The 22,747-nt window shown below is 32.5% G+C and overlaps 1 protein-coding gene and 1 long non-coding RNA gene across 4 annotated transcripts in view; one reads left to right on the plus strand and one right to left on the minus strand.

The window, feature by feature from the left end:
* Positions 1-22,747, plus strand: part of LOC127714089 (interaptin-like) — a 63,748-nt gene that overhangs the window by 8,075 nt on the left and 32,926 nt on the right. For all 3 annotated transcript variants that reach the window (XM_052220043.1, XM_052220044.1, XM_052220045.1), the window contains exons 3-4: positions 5,552-5,796; positions 13,841-13,891. In XM_052220043.1, the coding sequence (XP_052076003.1) occupies positions 5,552-5,796; positions 13,841-13,891 (296 nt within the window). The remainder of the gene's footprint in view (positions 1-5,551; positions 5,797-13,840; positions 13,892-22,747) is intronic.
* On the minus strand, positions 20,110-21,926 carry LOC127714099 (uncharacterized). Its single transcript, XR_007987558.1, has 2 exons — positions 21,293-21,926; positions 20,110-20,370 (listed from the first exon to the last, which is right to left on the minus strand). It is a non-coding gene; the product is annotated as an uncharacterized LOC127714099 (long non-coding RNA).

The following is a 22,747-nucleotide window of genomic DNA, read 5'->3' on the forward strand; positions in this document are numbered from 1 at the left end:
TTCCTATATCTATAAATAGAGAAAATCTGACAGGTGCAGAATGTTCAGAATGTTGATCCCTACTTATTATCCATATACGTCAAAATTTGTCAAATGACTTCTTATAGGAGTTATTGCCCTTAAATGACAAATTTTACCATTTTTTTTCATTTTTGCCTTTTATCTTGAAAACAATAAAAAATACAGAGAAATATTAAATTGCAAAAATGATCTGCAAGACAAGTTCTACAAATATGTCCATGGTAGAAATGGTCAGCCGACTCATTATTAGAGTTATTGCCCTTTGATGATGATTTTTACTAATTTTTTGCGTTTTTGTCTTCGTTATATCTTAAAAATTATAATAGATAGATCGAAACTTAAATCAGCAAAAATGATCAGCAAGACAAGGTCTACAACTAATACAATTATATATAAAGAGGAAAAAGTCCTTCATCTCCTTGGAATTATTGTCCTTAAATGACAATTTTTACCATTTTTTGGGGGTTTTGCCTTACATGATAAAAATTATAATATATAAATAGACACTTTAAATCACAAAAATGATCATCAAGGCAAGATCTACTATCAAGTCAAATGTTGCTGATAACGGTAGTAGACTGTCACTCTTTGTAGGAGTGATTGCCCTTAAATGAGGATTTTTTTTACCCTCTTTTGTGTTTTGAGCAAAAACTAAAGAAGATATAGAGAAGCTAAACAGAGTTAATGATCAGCAATACAAGATCAACAAAACAGAGATTTTTGTCAAGAATTCTATTCTTGTCTACAATGTTGGAGAGTGTTCTTTGTTGAATATGTACATAGACCAAGTTGAGTGACACAGGCTCTTTAGAGCCTCAATTTTTTTCCCTTAAGCTTCAGTAAGAGCAACCGAAATCTATATCATTTTTCCCTTTGGATAATTTTAAATGAAGCAAATTATAACAAAAGACAATGAACATTTTTTTCTAATTTTACTGAAAGAGCAGTATGGATAAAATTGAACTTTAGGACATTTTTTTATGGGAATCAGTTAACGTATTTCATCTAGAGAATAAGTTATAGTCAGAATGCATTTGGTGCCAGTAGATGGAAACCATTTTTTGTCAGCCTAAACTTTTAAAAGCTCAATTTTTAAAACAACAAAAGTTTAAATTCTACACCTTAGTCATTAAACTTAATAATGATGTACACACTATACACATGTAAAAAAAAAAATCCAAATTTGTAGTTGAACTTGCAATGTCCCGCTAGGTTACAGATAGTGTAGTATCTTTTGTGTTCATTTTTATACGACTGCAAAAAATTTTGCGGTCGTATATTGGTATCACGTCGTCGTTGTCGTCATCAGCGTCGTCCGAACACATTTGGTTTCCGGACAATAACTTTAGTATATGTAAATAGAAATCAATGAAATTTAAACTCAAGGTTTATAACCACAAAAAGAAGGTTGGGATTGATTTTGGGGGTTATGGTTTTAACAGTTTAGGAATTAGGGGCCAAAAAGGGGCCCAAATAAGCATTTTCGGGTTTCCAGACAGTAACTTGTGAAAGGTGTATGGATCTCTCTGAAATTAGACAGCAAGTTTCCATACCACAAAGGGATGGTTAGGATTGGCTTTGGGGAGGGGGGGGGGGTTATGGCTCAAACTGTTTAGGAATAAGGGGCAAAAAAGGGGGAAAAACAAGGGTTTTCTGGTTAATGGGCAATGTTATGTTAGGATTACCTCCCTTACACTGCTTTTAAATTATATATAAAGAAATGTTGTATTGTCTTGAGGTGATTAGCTGTCAATTTATTTTTAGAAGTTACTATTAAAATGCTGATTAAGGAATATTAATTTTAGCCATGATTATGTATGTCATTTTCTATTTTAAGACTTTTATGATGTATTTAAATGGGTAATTATGGTTGCAAACTCCATGCTGGATCTATGCGATCACTCTGGTTTTGGAGATGGTGCAGAATACTAAGTTGAAGACATATCATGAAACTAATTATGTGTTTTTATGACTTGCAGAAACTTTCTACACCATTTTAATCATCAACTGCAAACTTTTGACATGTTATTTGCCCTTAAATTAAGAAAAGATTGGTCTAATAGTGACTTTATTTTAGATATACACTTGCATATAGTTCCTTTCTAAATCAAAATTTATAATGATTTACTATTTATGAATTAATTTGAAAAAGTATTTGTACATCAATTGAATCAGTTGATAAGAATTTTGAAAGTATTATATTAGTATCTTGTGCTTGTGTAAATTATTGTTCAATGAAATGTAGGTCAACATGTGTATTAATATATCTAAGTTGATTCCCTCACTTTTTTGAAATGGTATTAGTCCAAGTCTTTCCATAGGCAAGTAAGAGTCAGAATGATTATTAACTGTCATGATTTTCAAATAAGTAGTAATTAGAAACAACCCCAGGCTTAATTCAAAACAGTTAATATCTCATGACCTGTTACATAATTAAATAGACACAATTTATCACACACCTAACTGAATACACACATTCTTGACCTCAATAGTAAACCTACAAATGTATAATTTATTTTGATCTACACTACATTAAAATATTCTGTTAATTTTGCTAGCTAGCTGAATGATTAATCTGATGTGTTTTCTTTTTCAAAGAAAATACTTAAAGTGAAAAAAAATATGTATAAAAAATGCAAGCAAATTTTATTTTACTTGTAAAATCAGTGCCATTATCATCTGACATAAGTCAATAGTCAAGTTCTAATTAATTAGTTACAATTATCAGAAATTTTGTTGAAATATTAAACAAAATTGCATAACTCTTACCTGAGCATTTTCTGCAATGAAATTTATTTGTTTGTTTTACATTTATATCCCATTATATTGCTATTTAACAGTAATTGGAAATATCTCGGGATTAGGTATTTGTACATTCAGATTTGAATACAGGAAATGTATTTTTTCTTAATAAAGAATGAACGCCAATTTAGATAGAAAATAGTTATTATTTTTTTTTATTTTTTTTGTTGAGAAAGTGCATTTATAAGGCCTCTTTCTGGAAATTATTAAACCTGTCATTATTAATGGCATATAAAAAATATATTACTTGTTTGACGATTTTCCTTTCCATTCTTGTCAAAAATAAAATCTGACAGTGTCTACAGTTGAAAGATCAATATATATATCTATATTTGCATCCATATTGCGAAATTCACTACCTTTTGACAGTAACAGAGAAATTTTACAGTAAGATTGGAAATGAAAAGAGAAAAAAATTTAGAAAAAAGTATGGTCAGAAAAAATATGAGACTAGCTATGAATATGGCTGGATCACAACATCAACGATGCTTTGATTTTTTTTTTAAAAGGGGGGGTGGGGGGTGGGACATTTTTTTCTGATTTCAGATTTCATAAATTAAAAAGAAAATTTCTTCAAATATCATTTTTTTTTTTTTTGCAAAATAAGAGGAGGGGGGTAAAAAAAATTTTTTGGGGGGGGTCAATTCGCAACAGCATAGTGTATTGCACAAAAGCAAAAAAAAATTTTTGTTTTGGGGGGGGGGGGGGGGTCAATTCGCATCAGCATAATGTTTTGCACAAAAGCAAAAAATTGAATATAAATTCAAATTATAGTTCTTTGACTACAGTTATTCTGTGTCAGAAACCTCTTATGTGTCAAATATTTAATTACAATCCAAATTCAGACCTGTATCAAATGCGAATATTGTGTCCAACTGTTCAGGGTCGGACCTCTGCGGTCGTATCCAGCTGCTCTCGGTGAAGCAATTTATTGTTTTTGTCGAGCCTGCGACTTTTTGTCGCAGAAAGCTGGACATAGGGATAGTGATCCGGCGAAGCTACGGCGGTGGCGGCGTTAGCTAACTTCTTAAAAGCTTTGTATTTTAGAAGGTGGAAGACCTGGATGTTTCATATTTTGTATATAGATGCCTTATGTTATGAAGTTTCCGTCTGTCACATGTCCATTGTCCATGACCTCATTTTCATGGTTCGGTGACTACTTGAAAAAAAAGTCAAGGTTTTTTGTAATGGTAATTTCTCTCTTATAATGAGTAATAAGATAACTATATTTGGTATGTGCGTACCTTGCAAGGTCCTCATGCCTGTCAGACAGTTTTCACTTGACCTCGACCTCATTTCATGGATCAGTGAACAAGGTTAAGTTTTGGTGGTCAAGTCCATATCTCAGATACTAGAAGCAATAGGTCTAGCATATTCGGTGTATGGAAGGACTGTAAGGTGTACATGTCCAACTGGCAGGTGTCATCTGACCTTGACCTCATTTTCATGGTTCAGTGGTTATAGTTAAGTTTTTGTGTTTTTGTCTGTTTTTCTTATTCTGTATGCAATAGGTCTACTATATTTGGTGTATGGAATGATTGTAAGGTGTACATGTCTAGCTGGCAGGTGTCTTCTGACCTTGACCTCATTTTCATGGTTCAGTGGTCAATGTTAAATTTTTGAGTTTTGGTCTTTTTTTCTAATACTATATGCAATAGGTCAACTATATTTGGTGTATGGAAATATTTTATGATGTACATGTCAGTCTGGCCAGTTTTATTTGACCTTGACCTCATTTTCACGGTTCATAGCTCAGTGTTATGTTTTTGTGTTTTGGTCTGTTTTTCTATTACTATAAGCAACAATAGGTCACATATATTTGTTGTATGGAAGGATTGCAAGCTGTACATGTCTGCCTGGCATGGTTCATCTGACCTTGACCTCATTTTCATGGTACATTAGTCAATGTTTAGTTTTCTTGGTTAAGTCTGTATCTTAGAAACTATAAGCAATAGGTCAACTATATTTAGTGTATTGAATGATTGTAAGGTGTACATGTATTTCTTGTTTGGTTTATATGACCTTGACCTCATTTTCTTGGATCATGTTAAGTTTATGTGATAGTTTTAGTAAAGCTTTTTAGAACTATCAACATAATATCAATGATTAGTAAAGAAGGCGAGACATTTCAGCGTGTTATTTTCACTAGCGTTTAGCAGTGCTCAATCCAAAAATGCATTTTGAAGCATACATCAAATTGAATTCCGTGAAATAGGACATTATAATTTGATGCTTTTTGCCAAGCTGGAAACAACATCATAGAGTTACATTAGTTAATACATATAAACAATAGGCTGTTTGGTCTTTAAGTCAGAAACCAATCAATTTGTCTTTGTTATTGTTTGTTGTTATTTGTGGTTGTTTTGTTTGTCATGTTTTATGTCTTCTTTTTGGGAAAGTCGGGTAAAGTTAAATTGGTTTCTAGTTTTTTTCATTTAAAATAATATATATATGCAACTTACTTTAGGTATTTTAACTCATTTTTTTCTGAAGAGTGATATGTTGTTTGATATTTCTTTACTCTGTATTTTTTTTTAAGATCTTTGACTGCAAATTTATATCCTTTATGTTCATGTTGAGCTTTATCGATGAAATTTAATATTGCCTTTTTTGTAATGCTTAAAAAAAACCAGGAAAATTAGTCAGGTAAGACAGTAGATAAGCAAACTATTAAACTGATATATTCTGTCAGCATTATTGTAAGAATTGTTTATAATTTCTACTGTAGATACTTTCTGTGACAACCCAGGAAGAAGATACAATCACAGATTTAAAAAGAAGATTAGAAAAGAGTGAGGAGGAAAATGAACGTATTGATGGAGAAATAGAGAAGTCAAATGATTTATTGAGAAAAAGTGAAGAAAGATGTAAAAATATCACCCAGGAAAAAACAAAATTATATGAGGACAATGAAAAGACACTTAAGCAATTACAGCAAAAGGAAAGTGAAATTGAAGAACTCAAATCAGAAAGGTAGGTGTAACAGCTGAATTATTTGAATGTGTTGTATAGTAAGTACTAATCATTTATTAGTTTACTTTTTTGTTAGGTGAATCAGGAATTTACAACATCAATAGCAATTAAATAGTTATACTTGTTCTACAGGTTACCTTTTGTTTGCTCACCTTGCCCAAAGGGCTAGGATCAGCTATTGCTATATTCTTTGTCTGTTCACTTTTACAAAAATCTTCTCTGAAACTACTGGGCCAAATAAAGATAAAACCAAACTTAGCAACAATTATCCTTTGCATATCTTGTCTAAAATATGGGTTTAGTGATCCAGCATGCCAACCAACATGGCTGTCAAGGCTTAATATAGAAGATAGGGGTAAATGCTATTATCTTGTAAACCATTATAGATCAGAGAAAATCATCCACACGAAACTGAATGAAGACGAAGATGTTTACCATTTTTGTTTGTTTTATTCTTTTATCTTGGATTGGAAAACTATAGAAGATAGAGAGAAACTTTTAATTGCAAAAGTTATCTGCAATATAAGATCTATCAATTTGGGTGGAAACTGGGAACATCTTATTGTTAGATTTAAGAATTATTTTTCAAGGACCCAAAGTTGAAAACATATTTTCCCCAAATATTACTAACATTGCCCAAAAAATAAAGTAACAACATTCTGAACTATCCTCTAAAGGGACAGAGTTTCACAATGCTACCCAATTTTTGCACTATGATAAATTTAATGATATACTCTTTAATTTTTATTATTTGTGACCAAAGGAGCTTTCGATCATAGCCACAACCTTGGTATTTCTTTTTTAAAACTGAATGATTGAATTCAAATGAAAGTTTTTAAGAATTTCTGTACATACACTTCTACTGATTAGGTGGATTTTGTTATTTCTACCCATCAGCATTAGGATATATAGCACAGAGTGGACAAAAGTTTTAGATTATCTCCTATGCAACTCTTATGAGGTGGATATACTACTTCTTTTTATTCACCTTAGAACTTGCAATTTTTTTTAGTATGAGAATGTGAATTGATGTCATAAGTTCCTCTTTTTTTGTCAGTCTATATCTAAGAATAAATATAAGTCAAAGTTACATGTTATATTATAGATTAAAATTGGAGAATAAATGTTATATGGAATTAAAAACATGGAACTTCATTTCTTAACATGCTTAAGGTAGAAATGACATGGTATTATTTCTGCATATTATAAAACTTGCCAAAGAAACAATTAATATTACACAGATTAAATATATGTTCTCAGAAGCAGTAAAATTACATTTTTTAACCACATTCTGTATTTTTTATAATAACAGAATGGATATAATTTTACCATAAAGTAATTTTTCATCCTTTTTATATACAACCACAAATGCCCCAAACCTTCAGGAATAAGGGGTAAAAAAGGGGCCTAAAACAAAATTTTTGAAATTTAAAATTTTTAAAAAAAATTTCAAGAAGAAATCTTCAATTAGACAGTATTGCAATAGCACAGTATTGCTCAATAGCAAGAAATCTTCAATTGCACAGTATTGCGCAATAGCAAGAATTCTTCAATTGCATAGTATTGTGCAATAGCACATTATTGCGCAACAGCACAGTATTGCGCAATAACAAGAAATCTTCAGTTGCACAGTATTGCCCAATAGAACAATATTGCACAATAACACAGTATTGTGCAATAGCAAGAAATTTTCAATTGTACAGTATTGTGCAATAGCACAGTATTGCGCAACAGCACAGTATTGCGCAATAGCAAGAAATCTTCAATTGCACAGTATTGTGCAACAGCACAGTATTGCGCAAATTTAGCAAGAAATCTTCAAAATAAATACAAATCTTTTAACCAATTTCAATGGGATTAATTTAAAGTCTTTAATTTTTGGGGGTTCTAACCTTGTATTACTATTTTGGATATTGAATCCCATTTTTAAATTGGTCTACCTTGAGGTCAAAAGAGTCATCCGAAGACTTATTGGTTTAGAATTTTATAAATTTTTCATTTATCATTTCTGAGTTATGGGGTTTTATTCATTAAAAAAGGAGGGATTTTCCAGATTTCGGACAATAACTTCAGCAGTTCTTATGAAACTTTGGTGAATTGTTTATATCTATTGATGTAAGCTCTGTTTAGAATTTTATAAATTTTTCATTTATCATTTCTGAGTTATGGGGTTTTATTCATTAAAAAAGGGGGGAGTTTCCAGTTTTCGGACAATAACTCAAAATTGCTGTCAGCAATTCTCATGAAACTTTGGTGAATTGTTTATATCTATTGATGTAAGCTCCCTTTACATTTTCATAAATTTCTAATATGACTTTGAGAATTAACTGAACTTTATTTGTTTATAGTCTGACAACAGATTTACTAAGTATTGCGCAACAGCACAGTGTATTGCACAACAGCAAGAAATCTTTAATTGAATATAAATTCAATTCATATAACCAATTTCAAGTTCTTTGACTACATTTATTCAGAAACCTATAATATGTCAAATATTTAATTACAATCCAAATTCAGACCTGTATCAAGCTTGAATATTGTGTCCATTTTTGCCCCAACTGTTCAGCATTGGACCTCTGCAGGCGTATCCAGCTGCGCTCAGCGAAGCAGTTTATTAATTTTAAGCATGATTATGATGTCATTTTCTATTTTAAAAATTATTTAAATTAGCCATGGTTATGTATGTGAAGGAATTTTATTTTTAGATATTACTATTTAATGTTGCTGATGAAAGTGTTTTTTGTTTCCTATTACAACATCGGACTATAACAAAATTCGTATATAGTATTTGTTATTAAGTCTGCCAAACAAAGTTTGGAGACTTATTGTTTTTGCTCAGTTCTTATTATTTTTCTTCTCGGGGTCTATTTATGGGTATTTTAAGGGGCCTATAAAAGGGAGGGATTTACTAAAGAACCCTATGGGATTTTATGACTATAAAATTTTCAAATGACTATGACTTGAAAACAGTAAGTGACAGACACACACAGTCTTCAGTAATGATCACAGGACAATAAAACAAATAAAATAAAATATAGGTTGAGTCCCTGGGGTCACCCCCCCCCCCCCCCCCCTCTTCAATTTGAGAATGGGCTTTTATCTTGTAAAGAGTCGAGATCCCCACACCTAAACCATATATATTCATGTATGGGATAATGAACAGATATATCATGTTAAGGAGAGGTATTTGCGAAAATTACAAGTCGAGAGAATGTTAAATTTCGCGAGCCGTAAGGCGAGGGAAATTCATTCTCAAGACTGGTATTTTTCACAAATACCCCTCAAGAACATACTATATCTGTTTAATTACACCGAATGTTAATGTTCAAAAACGCATTGATGATCGGGACATTACAAGCGTCCAGTCGGATAGAGTATTTTTTGGCAAATACCACGGCAGAGAGGGTAAAAAAAGCATATCCTTTTTGCATATACCCTGGCGGCGTTAAAAAATGAACGATATTCATTTGATAACAGTAAATTGGTGAAAAATACACTGGCTATCAACCAATCAAAACCCAGGATTCTTACATAAGGTGTAATTATAAAACAAATCAAATGAAATATACAGGAGTCCCTCTGGGTCACCCCCAACCCCTCCTGTTTGAGAACTTGTAAACGGTCGAGATCCCTACCTTGAAACCATATATATTCTTGTATGGGACAATAAAACAAATCAAATGAAACATAGGGGGAGTCCTTTGGGGGTCACCCCCACCCCCTCCTGTTTGAGAACTTGAAAACAGTTGAGATCCCCACCCCTAAACCATATATATTCTTGTATGGGAAAATAAAACTAATCAAATGAAATATAGGGGAAGTTAACGGGGGTCACCCCCAGCCCCCTCCTTTTTGAAAATTTGTAAACGGTCGAGATCCCCACCCCAAAACCATGTATATTCTTGTACAGGACAATAAAACAAATCAAATGAAATTGAGGGGGAGTCCCTGGGGGTCACCCCCACCCCTTCCTGTTTGAGAACTAGTAAACAGTTGAGATCCCCACCCCTAAACCATATATTTTCTTGTATGGGAAAATAAAACTAATCAAATGAAATATAGGGGGAGTCCCTTCGGGTCACTCCCACCCCATCCTGTTTGAGAACTTGTAAACGGTAGAGATCCCCACCCCTAGGCGTCACTTATGCATATCACTTTACTAGACCAAACCAATTTGTACTGGACTTTGCCCAATGTCAGGCGACCATGGGAATGACTAATTATGGGAGCTTTGTTTGGGAGACCTTGTAACAGCATCCTGTTACAATAATTTCTTGTATTAAGTAAAACATTTTAAAAGTCAGAAAAAACCGTTAACCACACAATCTACTAATCGTAGTCCGAGTTTGTTCAATATATAACAATTCAAACAAGAAAACTAACTGCTTAAATAGTAATAATACAATTTACTAAAAACAAATATGAAGGACCTTAATCAATAAAAAATACTTAATCACAGGCCCTTTACATGGGATGGACACAAAAAGAAATTAACAGAGCTTTCTGTATATTTGATTATTTTAAATCAACAGTTTAAGGTTGCAATAGAAATTTTTATAAAAATTTTACATGACAAACATATGAAAAAAGTGATTTTTGATAATTGCTGATGAGACAATGGTTTAGGGAAAACACCAAAGTTGTGATTAAATACATATTTGAAATAATACGCATCTACAACCTATTTGAAATAATACACATCTACAACCTATTTGAACTAATACACATCTACCGTTGCAAACTTTCCACAGGTGCTATCCATCACTTTGATTAGATATTACTATTAAAAGTTGCTGATGAGAGTTTTTTAATTTTAGCCATGACTATGATGTCATTTTCTATTTTAATACTTTTATGATGTATTTAAATGGGCTTTTATGGTTGAAAAAAAGCATTGTTCAGCAGTTCTAGTTTCCAGACAGTAACTTGTAATTAAGTGTATGGATCTCTCTAAAATTGAACTACAAGGTTCCATACTACAAAGGAAAAACTGCAATTGAGTTTGATGGTTAATACTAAAAGGGGGATTCAAAAAGTTTGGGAGGAAGGGGGGTTTCCAATTTTTTTATACGACTGCAAAAAATATTGGTATGACGTTAGCGTCGTCGTCGTCCGAAGACACATAGGTTTTCGCACAATAACTTTAGTTAAAGTGAATGAATCTCTATGAAATTTTACCATAAGGTTCAATACCACAAAAGGAAGGTTGGGATTGATTTTGGGGGTTATGGTACCAACAGTTAAGGAATTAGGGGCCAAAAATAAGTACTTTTCTAGTTTCCAGACAATAACTTGTGGAACAGTGTATGGATCTCTCCGAAATTAGACCACAAGTTTCCATACCACAAAGGGATGGTTAGGATTTGCTTTGGGGGGTTATGGCTCAAACTGTTTAGGAATTAGGGGGAAAAAAGGGGGAAAAACAAGGGTGTCCTGGTTAATGGACAAATACTTTAGTACAAAACATAATTTAAAGCAGTGTAAGGGAGGTAATTAAAATACATCATTTGAATTACCTCCCTTACACTGCTTTTAAATTATGTATAAAGTAATGGTTAATGAACAATTAAGACAATTTAAAAGCAGTGTAAGGGAGGTTATCCAAATACAACATTTTGATTACCTCCCTTACACTGCTTTTAAATTATGTTTAAAGAAATGCATATTTATAAAGGAAGACCAGTAAAAATATCTGCAAATGTTGCATCTTTTTTTTTTACAAAAAAATCCATATGAAAGATTTGACACCATAAATTCTATTATAAAATAGATTAAGTTAGCACTATGGTAAATTTAAATGGGTAATTATGGTTGCAAACTCCATAAGAAATTTGAATTGAGATTATGACCATATCTTGAGGGAAAGAATTTTTTATTTTTTGGGGGGAAAAGGGGGGGGGGGGGGGGTAAAAAGAAATTTTTTTCTCATTTCAGATTTTAGAAATTAAAAAGAAAAATTCTTCAAATATTATTTTTTTTGCAAAAAAAAAGTGTGTGTGGGGTTAATACACAACAGCATAGTGTATCGTGCACAAAAGCCAAAAAAAAGGGGGGGTAAATTTATTTATTTTTTTGTGGGGGGAGGGTGAGTCAATTCGCAACAGCAAAGTGTATTGCACAAAAGCAAAAAATTGAATATAAATTCAAATCATATAACCAATTCTAAGTTCTTTGACTACAGTTATTCTGTGTCAGAAACCTTTTATGTGTCAAATATTTAATTACAATCCAAATTCAGACCTGTATCAAGCACGAATATTGCGTCCATTTTTGCCCCAACTATTCAGGGTTGGACCACTGCGGTCTTATCAGGCTGCGCTCAGGGAAGCATTTTATTTATTTTGGGCCCTGTTTTCAAATTAGTCCATATTAAGGTTTGAAGGGTCCAAAATTAAACTTTGTTTTGTTTCAACTAAAATTAAATTTTTTGTGTTTTTTTTATATGCTGAATCTAATCATGTTGTTAGATTTTCGATAACAGACCATTCTAGGTAAATTAAATGTCCTATTTCAAATTTCAAAGATCTTTGACCACATTTATTTTGTGTCAGAAACCTATATTATGTCAAAAATTTGATCACAATCCAAATTCAGACAGTATCAAGCTTGAATATTGTGTCAAAAACTTGCCCCAACTGTTCAGGGTTCCACCTCTGCGGTCGTATCAGGCTGCGCTCAGCGAAGCATTTTATTTAAGGAATGAATGCCTGTATTACACATTTTAATATCTCATTTTTAAAAGATGACTTTTTGTGAACATTGCATGGGGACGATTTTGTAGATTTTACTTTTTGGAGTGAACGCTATATCTATTGACATATACAGTGAACTCTTTGTGTATATTTAAATAAGTTTAGCTAAGTTGAAAGACTTGCATAATGTCAAATCATGGAAATACAAATTATTTAGTCTATACGACTAAGATTTCCGTTGCTATTTTTGCTAAATTGGTGCTATTTGGGTACTGCAACGATAAGTAGATTAATAGTTAAAATAGATACAGCTTCAAGTTCTAGTTTTGGAGAAAAAATTATATATAGGTATAGTTTGAAATTTACTATTCATTATTAGATATTTGAAAAATATATTAAGGTAAGTTTTATAGATTTAAAAAAAAATATAAATTGTATTAATGATGAATGATATTTTGGAAATTGTTTTTTTCGTTTGTTTTGTAAATTTTTATGCCCCGCAATAGCAAAGGGGGCATTAAGTTTTACCCTTGTCTGTCTGTACGTCCGGTATGTCCCAAAATTGGTTTCCGTTCTCTTACTTTAGTTATGAAACTTATACACAATGCTTATTACCACAAAACACAGATCAAGTTTAAATTTTGGTGTCGTCACTTTTACTGTTCTTGAGTTATGCCCCTATACAACTGGAAAAATTGCTGAACTTTTTGTTTCCATTCTCTAACTTAAGTTTGCCTCATTCAAATGTTATGAAACTTATACACTATGCTTATTACCACAAAACACAGATCAAGTTTGAATTTTGGTGTCCTCACTTTTACCGTTCTTGAGTTATGCCCCTATACAACTGGAAAAATTGCAGAACTTTTTGTTTCCGTTCCCTAACTTAATTTTGCCTCATTCAAATGTTATGAAACTTATACACAATGCTTATTACCACAAAACTCAGATCAAGTACAAATTTGATTAGCGTCAATTTACCGCTCTTGAGTTATGTTCCTTTATAATGTTATATGCAAGCGTTCATCATCTGTGTCCCATGGACACATTCATCATCCCCATTTATTTTAAGAACTCCATGGTAGGTTTGTAACTGTTTGATATGCTGAATATAACTGTGTATTTAGAATTTGGATATTGGACCATAATAGGTAAAAGTCAATTTTTTCAATTCTGTGCCCTTTGTGTCAATAACCTATGCTTTGTCAAGTATTAATCACAAGCCAAATTCAGAGCTGTATCAAACTTGAATGTTTGCCCCAAATGTTCAGGGTTCGACCTCTGTGGTCACATAAAGCTGCAACCTGTAGAGCATTTTGTTAAAATTGATGAGATGTTCATCTCTATTACAGTGAAGAAGCAAGAAGAATACAAGAAACAAAAGCTATTGAGGTAGAGTCCAGGTATGTCATGTAGACTTTTTAAATAGAAGATAGATTATAGAAAAAATCAGAAGAGGTATGGTAACTTCTTCATAGGAGTAAGTCTCTTTAAAGTATTTAAACACAGTCAATGTTTCAACTTAGAAAAAAAAATAGATTGGAAATAGAGACCTGTAGAGATGATGCAGTTGTTCATACTGTTAAATGAAGAAAAAAAATTTCCAATGTCCCCTGTTGATGCATGTGTTTTATCTATCCAAAGGCAATCCTTACAATTTTTTTTCTTTCTTTTTAGCCATTTCATATAAATATCCTTCAAGAAATGGCATGAGATCACTTGAACAGTGTTTTTAAGGTCTTTCCTTTCTTAATGGAAAGACCTTACTGTATTTCGTTTGTTTATTAAGGTCTTTCCTTTCTTAATGGAAAGACCTTACTGTATTTCGTTTGTTTATTAAGGTCTTTCCTTTCTTAATGGAAAGACCTTACTGTATTTCGTTTGTTTATTATTATTATTATTATTATTATTATTCTTTTTCTTCCGCCGTTTTCAAAGTCAAAAGTCAAGAAAAGTACGCAACATATCAAAATGATCTTTAGTACCAAGTATCGGGTTAATAAAAGCTATCTTGTATTAGGGGCACCAAAGTGTACTATTTACCTTATAGGAGTTATCTCCCCAATTACAAAAACCATTGTTATCGCTACTCTTCATAAACTATAAGAGTTAGCGGCAAATGGTTTTTTTTAAAATGTTCCTTGCCACATGTCGCAACTTTAAATAATTTCAACCGAAGCGATCCAGTGACTTCTTATAGGAGTTATTACCCCTTGAATATTTTACTTTTCAATATGCATATGAATCTCATGAACCGTAAGTTGTAAAGACCTAGGGTCTTTTGATTTGAGATCATTGGACCATAACTTGAAAATATAGGTCAAGGTCATAGGTCAAGGTCATGTAAAAAAGGCAAATTGTGTGTTTTTGGCACTATTTAAAGAGTTTTATGTGTGGTTTAGTGCTTTTGTAGGTTGACATTGACCTTTAACCTTACTACTTGTTAAGTGATCTCTCAAAAGATAAATCCCATGTGTTTAGATATAGTATTTAGGCTTTCTATTCCGTCTTTGCATGATCAAAGTGGATCCGTTCTCTGTGTTAACCAACCAACCAACCAACCAACTAACCAACCAACCAACCAACCAATCAATCAATCAATCAATCAATCAATCAGTCAGTCAGTCAGTCAGTCAATCATTGCATGCATGTTTCTGTCTCATGTGTTTAATATGGGGACCAAGATCTTATTTGTTTCTATTTCGATTGTTTAAAGAGAGCATATCCCACGTGTTTAATTAATTGATCAATCAATCAATCAATCAAGCAACCAACCAATCAATCAATCAACCAACCAACCAACAAACCATTCAATCAATCATTCATTGCATGCATACATGTTTCCGTCTCATTTGTTGTTTTTTTTCCGCTTGTTTCAAGAGACCACCATATTCCACATGTTAAATTTATAAACAAACCAACCAACCAACCAACCAATCAATAAACCAACAAACCAATCAACCAACCAACCAACCAATCAATCATTCATTCATTCATTCATTCATTCATTCATTCATTGTATGCATGTTTCCGTCTTATGTGTTTAATACGGGGTCCAAGATCTCCTTTGTTTCTTTTTCGCTTGTTTCAAGAGACCCTATCCCACATGTTTAATTAATCAACTAATCAATCAATCAATCAATCAACCAACCAACCAATAAACAAACAAACCAACCAACCAACCAAGCAATCAAATCATGCATTCATTCATTGTGTGCATGTTTCCGTCTCATGTGTTTAATACGGGGTCCAAGATTTCCTTTGTTTCTTTTTTCGCTTGTTTCAAGAGACCCTATCGCACGTGTTTAATCAACCAACCAACCAATCAACAAATCAATCAATCAATCAATCAATAAACCAACCAACCAACCAACCAATCAATCATTCATTGTATGCATGTTTCCATCTCATGTGTGTAATATTGTATTTACATCTCTTCTGAAAAAAAAAATCCACATGCTTGTTATCAGTTGTTCTGGGAAACTACATGTCCAATTGACCCTAAAAATTTGCAGTCAGCAGGGTATACATGCATTACATCTTCATAAAACAACGTGGTGCAGATATCTCTCAAGAATTCTCCTAGAGAAAAGAAATTGCAATGCCGTAAAAATCGCTTGCTAGTTCCGTAAATCTCAGTGAAATCCTACAATAAAATGTCCGCTCCTAGATTGAAATACAAATCTGTGTTACAAACTGCTGCTGAAAAATGTACATTGTATGAAAATAATCGATAAACGTGTTTTAAAGTTACACAGGATCAATTAAATCCAAAGCATGCACTGCTCGTGAACTGTGATCGAAACGTCAATTACCTACAATGACAAAAGAAATACATTGTGTGTCTTCCGTCGCTATACATGTTGTCTGTCCAACGTCCCCACCTAAAAAGAAATAAAAATACTAAGTTTTCGCTATTATAAAGCTTCGTCACGTGACGCCACAATCTGGCGCGAGACAAAGACGCGCGCGGGACCTAAAATAGAATAAAAACTTTCCAAACTAAATATAGAAACTTAACCAACACACTAATATGGGCCTTTTAAAGAAAGAAAGAAACAAACATACACATATATCAATCAATCATGTTTCAGAAGGGGGGAAAGACCGTTTACAATTGCTTTTTAAAGCAATTGATTTATATTTTTTATTATTATTCTTTTTCCTCGTCTGATTTCAAAGTCAAAAGTCAAAAAAAGTATGCGACAGATCCAAATGATCTTTAGTATTAAGTATCAAGTTAATAAAATCTATCTTGTATTAGGAGCACCAAAGTGTACTATTTACCTTATAGGAGTTATCTCCCCAATTATAAAAATCATTGTTATCGCTACTCTTCATAAACTATAAGAGTTACCGGCAAATGTTTTTTTTTTGAAATGTTCCTTGCCACATGTCGCAACTTTAAATAATTTTAATCGAAGCGATCCAGTGACTTCTTATAGGAGTTATTTCCCCTTGAATATTTTACTTTTCAATATGCATATGAATCTCATGAACCGTAAGTTATAAAGACCTAGGGTCTTTTGATTTGAAATCATTGGACCATAACTTGAAAATATAGGTCAAGGTCAAATGTCAAGGTCATGTACAAAGAGGCAAATTATGTTTTTTTGGCACTATTTAAAGAGTTTGATGTGTGTTTTAATGCTTTTGTAGGTTGACATTGACCTTTAACCTTACTACTTGTTAAGTGATCTCTCAAAAGATAAATCCCATGTGTGAAGATATAGTATTTAGGCCTTTCTATTCCGTTTTTGCATGATCAAAGTGAATCCGTTCTCTGTGTTAACCAACCAACCAATTAATCAATCAATCAATCAATCAATCATTGCATGCATGTTTCTGTCTCATGTGTTTAATATGGGGTCCAAGATCTCATTTGTTTCTTTTTCGCTTGTTTCAAGAGACCATATCCCACATGTTAAATTAACTAACCAACCAACCAACCAACCAATCAATCAATCCATAAACCAACCAACCAACCAAGCAATCATTCATTGTGTGCATGTTTCCGTCTCATGTGTTTAATACGGGGTCCAAGATTTCCTTTGTTTCTTTTTTCGCTTGTTTCAAGAGACCCTATCCCACGTGTTTAATCAACCAACCAACCAATCAACAAATCAATCAACCAACCAATTAATTAATTAATCAATAAATCAATAAACCAACCAACCAACCAATCAATCATTCATTGTATGCATGTTTCCGTCTCATGTGTGTAATATTGTATTTACATCTCTTCTGAAAAAAAAAAAATCCACATGCTTGTTACCAGATGTTCTGGGAAACTACATGTCCAATTGACCCTAAAATTTGCAGTCAGCAGGGTATACATGCATTACATCTTCATAAAACAACGTGGTGCAGATATCTCTCAAGAATTCTCCTAGAGAAAAGAAATTGCAATGCCGTAAAAATCGCTTGCTAGTTCCGTAAATCTCAGTGAAATCCTACAATAAAATGTCCGCTCCTAGATTGAAATACAAATCTGTGTTACAAACTGCTGCTGAAAAATGTACATTGTATGAAAATAATCGATAAACGTGTTTTAAAGTTACACAGGATCAATTAAATCCAAAGCATGCACTGCTCGTGAACTGTGATCGAAACGTCAATTACCTACAATGACAAAAGAAATACATTGTGTGTATTCCGTCGCTATACATGTTATCTGTCCAACGTCTCCACCTAAAAAGAAATAAAAATACTAAGTTTTCGCTATTATAAAGCTTCGTCACGTGACGTCACAATCTGGCGCGAGACAAAGACGCGCGCGGGACCTAAAATAGAATAAAAACTTTCCAAACTAAATATAGAAACTTAACCAACACACTAATATGGACCCTTTAAAGAAAGAAAGAAACAAACAAACAAACACACACACACATATCAATCAATCATGTTTCAGAAGGGGGGAAAGACCGTTTACAATTGCTTTTTTAAAGCAATTGATTTATATTTTTTTCATATTATTTTTATTTCCATGAGACATAACTCTTGTAAAAATAGCTGATCAGCACAATTAGCATACTCTCTGAAGACCTTTGCTAATATATAAACTTAATTTTAATATAAATTTCTCAAAAATCAGACATTAAGTAAGCAGCAGAAATGTTATTTAGATTGTACCTAGCATTGTGTTGTTACTTTAGTTCTGTTAAAACATCTAATATGGTGTCAAAGGCCCAAAATTTTAAAAGCCTTTTCTCAAAAACATGCAGAATCAAATATACAAATTTAAAAGAAGTAATTGGAGATATTGACCTTTTAAGGCAAATTTTTACGAATGTTTTGCCTTTTTGTCTAATATCTGAAAACTATAATAGACAAATAGAAACTTAAATAATCAAAAAAGATCAATAAGAAAAGATCTTAGAATAAATTTCATTGTTGAAATTGTCAGTGAACCTCTTATTGGAGTCATTGCCCTTTAATAACCAATTTTTATACGACCGCAAAAAATTCGCTATCGTATAATGCTATCATGGCGTTGTTGTCCAAAGACACATTTGGTTTCCGTACAATAACTTTAGTTTAAGTGAATGTAGACTATGAAATTTTACCAGAAGGTTCAATACCTCAAAAGGAAGGTTGGGATTGATTTTGGGGGTTATGGTACCAACAGTTTAGGAATTAGGGACCAAAAACAAGCATTTGTGTTGTTTCCGGACAATAACTTGTGTGTAAGTGTATGAATCTCTCTGAAATTGTACCACAAGATTCCATATCACAAAGGGACGGCTGGGATTGAGTTTGGTTAATTGCCCCAAAAGTTAAGGAATTAGGAGCAAAAAAGGGGCCAAAAACAAGCATATTTCTAGTTTCCAGACAATAACTTGTGTTTATGTGTATGGATCTCTGAAATTATACTACAAGGTTCCATGCTGGGATTGAGTTTGGGGGTAATTGCCCCTAATGTTTAGAAATTGGGGGCAAAAAAGGGTCTAAAAACAAGGATTTTTCTAGTTTCCAGACAATAACTTGTGTTAAAGTTGATGGAACTCTCTGAAATTGTACATTTTTCCTGAAAAGAAAATAATCTTTAAATTTCAAAAAAAATTGGGGGGGATTTTTTTTCAAATAATTTTGGGGGTTCATATTTTTTTTCTTCAAAAATTTTTAAATTTCAAATTATTTCAGGTTTTTTTTTCAATTTTTTTTTGGGGGAGTGCATTCTTTCTTTTTATGCCCCCGCCATAGCAGAGGGGGCATTAAGTTTTACCCTTGTCCGTCTGTTTGTCCGTACGTCCAAAAATTGGTTTCCGTTCTCTAACTTGAGTTTGCCTCAACCAAATGTTATGAAACTTATACACAATGCTTATTACCACAAAACACAGATCAAGTTTGAATTTTGGTGGTGTCACTTTTACCGTTCTAGAGTTATGCCCCTTTACAAATGGAATAAAATGCTTCGCTGGGGCGCAGCTTGATACGACCGCAGAGGTCGAACCCTGAACAGTTGGGGCAAGTATGGACACAACATTCAAGCTTGATACAGCTCTGAATTTGGATTGTTATTAAATATTTGACACAGCATAGGTTTCTGACACAGAATGAATGTGGTTTAAGAACTTGAATTTTCTTAATTTACCTATTATGGTCCAATGTCCAAAATCAAAATACATGGTTAGGTTCAGCATATCAAAGAACCCCATATATTCAATTTTTGTTAAAATCAAACAAAAAGTTTAATTTTGGACCCCAACTTGGACAACCTTGAAAACTGGGCCCATAATCAAAAATCTAAACACATGTTTAGATTCAGCATATCAAAGAACCCCAAGAATTCAATTTTTGCTAAAATCAAACTAAGTTTAATTTTGGACCCTTTGGACCTTAATGTAGACCAATTTAAAAAACGGGACTTAAAATAAAAAATCTAAATACATGGTTAGATTTGGAATATCAAAGAACCCCAATAATTCAATTTTTGATGAAATCAAACAAAGTTTAATTTTGGACCCTTTTGACCTCAATATGAACCAATTTGATAGCGGGGCCCACAAATAAAAAATCTAAATACATGGTTAGATTCAGCATATCAAAGAACCCCATATATTCAATTTTTGTTGAAATCAAAAAAAGTTTAATTTTGGACCCCAACTTGGACCAACTTGAAAACTGGGCCCATAATCAAAAATCTAAAGACATGATTAGATTCAGCATATCAAAGAACGCCAAGAATTCAATTTTTGTTAAAATCAAACTAAGTTTAATTTTGGACCCTTTGGACCTCAATGAAGACCAATTTAAAAAACGGGACCCAAATTAAAAATCTAAAAACACGGTTAGATTTGGCATATCAAAGAACCCCAATAATTCAATTTTCGATGAAATCAAACAAAGTTTAATTTTGGACCCTTTTGACCTCAATATGAACCAATTTGATAGAGGGGCCTACAAATAAAAAATCTAAATACATGGTTAGATTCAGCATATCAAAGAACCTCATATATTCAATTTTTGTTGAAATCAAACAAAGTTTAATTTTGGACCCCAATTTGGACCAACTTGAAAACTGGGCCCATAATCAAAAATCTAAATACATGTTTAGATTCAGCATATCAAAGAACCCCATATATTCAATTTTTGTTGAAATCAAACAAAGTTTAAATACTGGACCCTATCTTGGACCAACTTGAAAACTGGGCCCATAATAAAAAATCTAAACACATGTTTAGATTCAGCAAATCAAAGAACCCCAAGAATTCAATTTTTGTCAAAATCAAACTAAGTTTAATTTTTGACCCTTTGGACCTCAATGTAGACCAATTTAAAAAACAGGACCCAAAATTAAAAACCTAAATACACGGTTAGATTTGGAATATCAAAGAACCCCAATAATTCAATTTTAGATGAAATCAAACAAAGTTTAATTTTGGACCCTTTTGACCTCAATATGAACCAATTAGATAACGGGGTCCACAAATAAAAAATCTAAATACATGGTTAGATTCAGCATATCAAAGGACCCCATATATTCAATTTTTGTTGAAATCAAACAAAGTTTAATTTTGGACCCCAATTTGGACCAACTTGAAAACTGGGCCAAAAATCAAAAATCTAAATACATGTTTAGATTCAGCATATCAAAGAACCTCATATATTCAATTTTTGCTAAAATCAAACAAAGTTTAATTTTGGACCCTTTGGACATTAATGTAGACCAATTTGAAAACTGGACCCAAAATTAAAAATCTAAATACACTGTTAGATTCGGCATAACAAATAAATAAATGTGATCAAAGATTTTACAAATCTAATGCGCCATACTGTGCAATTAAAGATTACTTCTTGAAATTTTTCAATATTTGAAATTTGAAAAAAAAATAATATTTGAAGAATAATTCTTTTTAATTTCTGAAATCTGAAATGAGAAAAAATTGGCCACCCACAATTTCTTTTTATCCCCCCCCCCCCTTTTTCCCCCCAAAAAATTCTTTCCCTCAAGATATGGTCATAATCTCAATTCAAATTTCCAATGGAGTTGGCAACCATAATTACCCATTTAAATTTACCATAGTGCTAACTTAATCTATTTTATAATAGAATTAATAAAAATATAGTGTCAAATCTTTCATATGGATTTTTTTGTAAAAAAAAAAGATGAAAACATTTGCAGATATTTTTACTGGTCTTCCTTTATAAATATGCATTTCTTTAAACATAATTTAAAAGCAGTGTAAGGGAAGTAACCAAAACGTTGTATTTGGATTACCTCCCTTACACTGTTTTAGATTATCTTTATTGTTCATTAACCATTACTTTATACATAATTTAAAAGCAGTGTAAGGGAGATAATTTCAATGATGTATTTGATTTATCTCCCTTACACTGCTTTAAATTATGTTTTGTACTAAAGTATTTGTCCATTAACCAGGACAACCTTGTTTTTCCCCCTATTTTGCCCCTAATTCCTAAACGGTTTGAGCCATAACCCCCAAAAGCAAATCCTAACCATCCCTTTGTGGTATGGAAACTTCTAGTATAATTTCAGAGAGATCCATACACCGTTCCACAGTTATTGTCTGGAAACTAGAAAATGCTCATTTTTGGCCCCTTTTTGGCCCCTTTTTGGCCTCTAATTCCTTAACTGTTGGTACCATAACCCCCAAAATCAATCCCAACCTTCCTTTTGTGGTATTTAACCTTATGGTCAAATTTCAAAAAGATCCATTCACTTAAACTAAAGTTAGAGTGCGAAAACCAATATGTATTCGGACGACGACGCCGGACGACGACGACGACGCCGGACG

The sequence above is a fragment of the Mytilus californianus genome, unplaced genomic scaffold, assembly GCF_021869535.1.
Source record: "Mytilus californianus isolate M0D057914Y unplaced genomic scaffold, xbMytCali1.0.p SCAF_9, whole genome shotgun sequence".
NCBI lineage: Eukaryota > Metazoa > Mollusca > Bivalvia > Mytilida > Mytilidae > Mytilus > Mytilus californianus.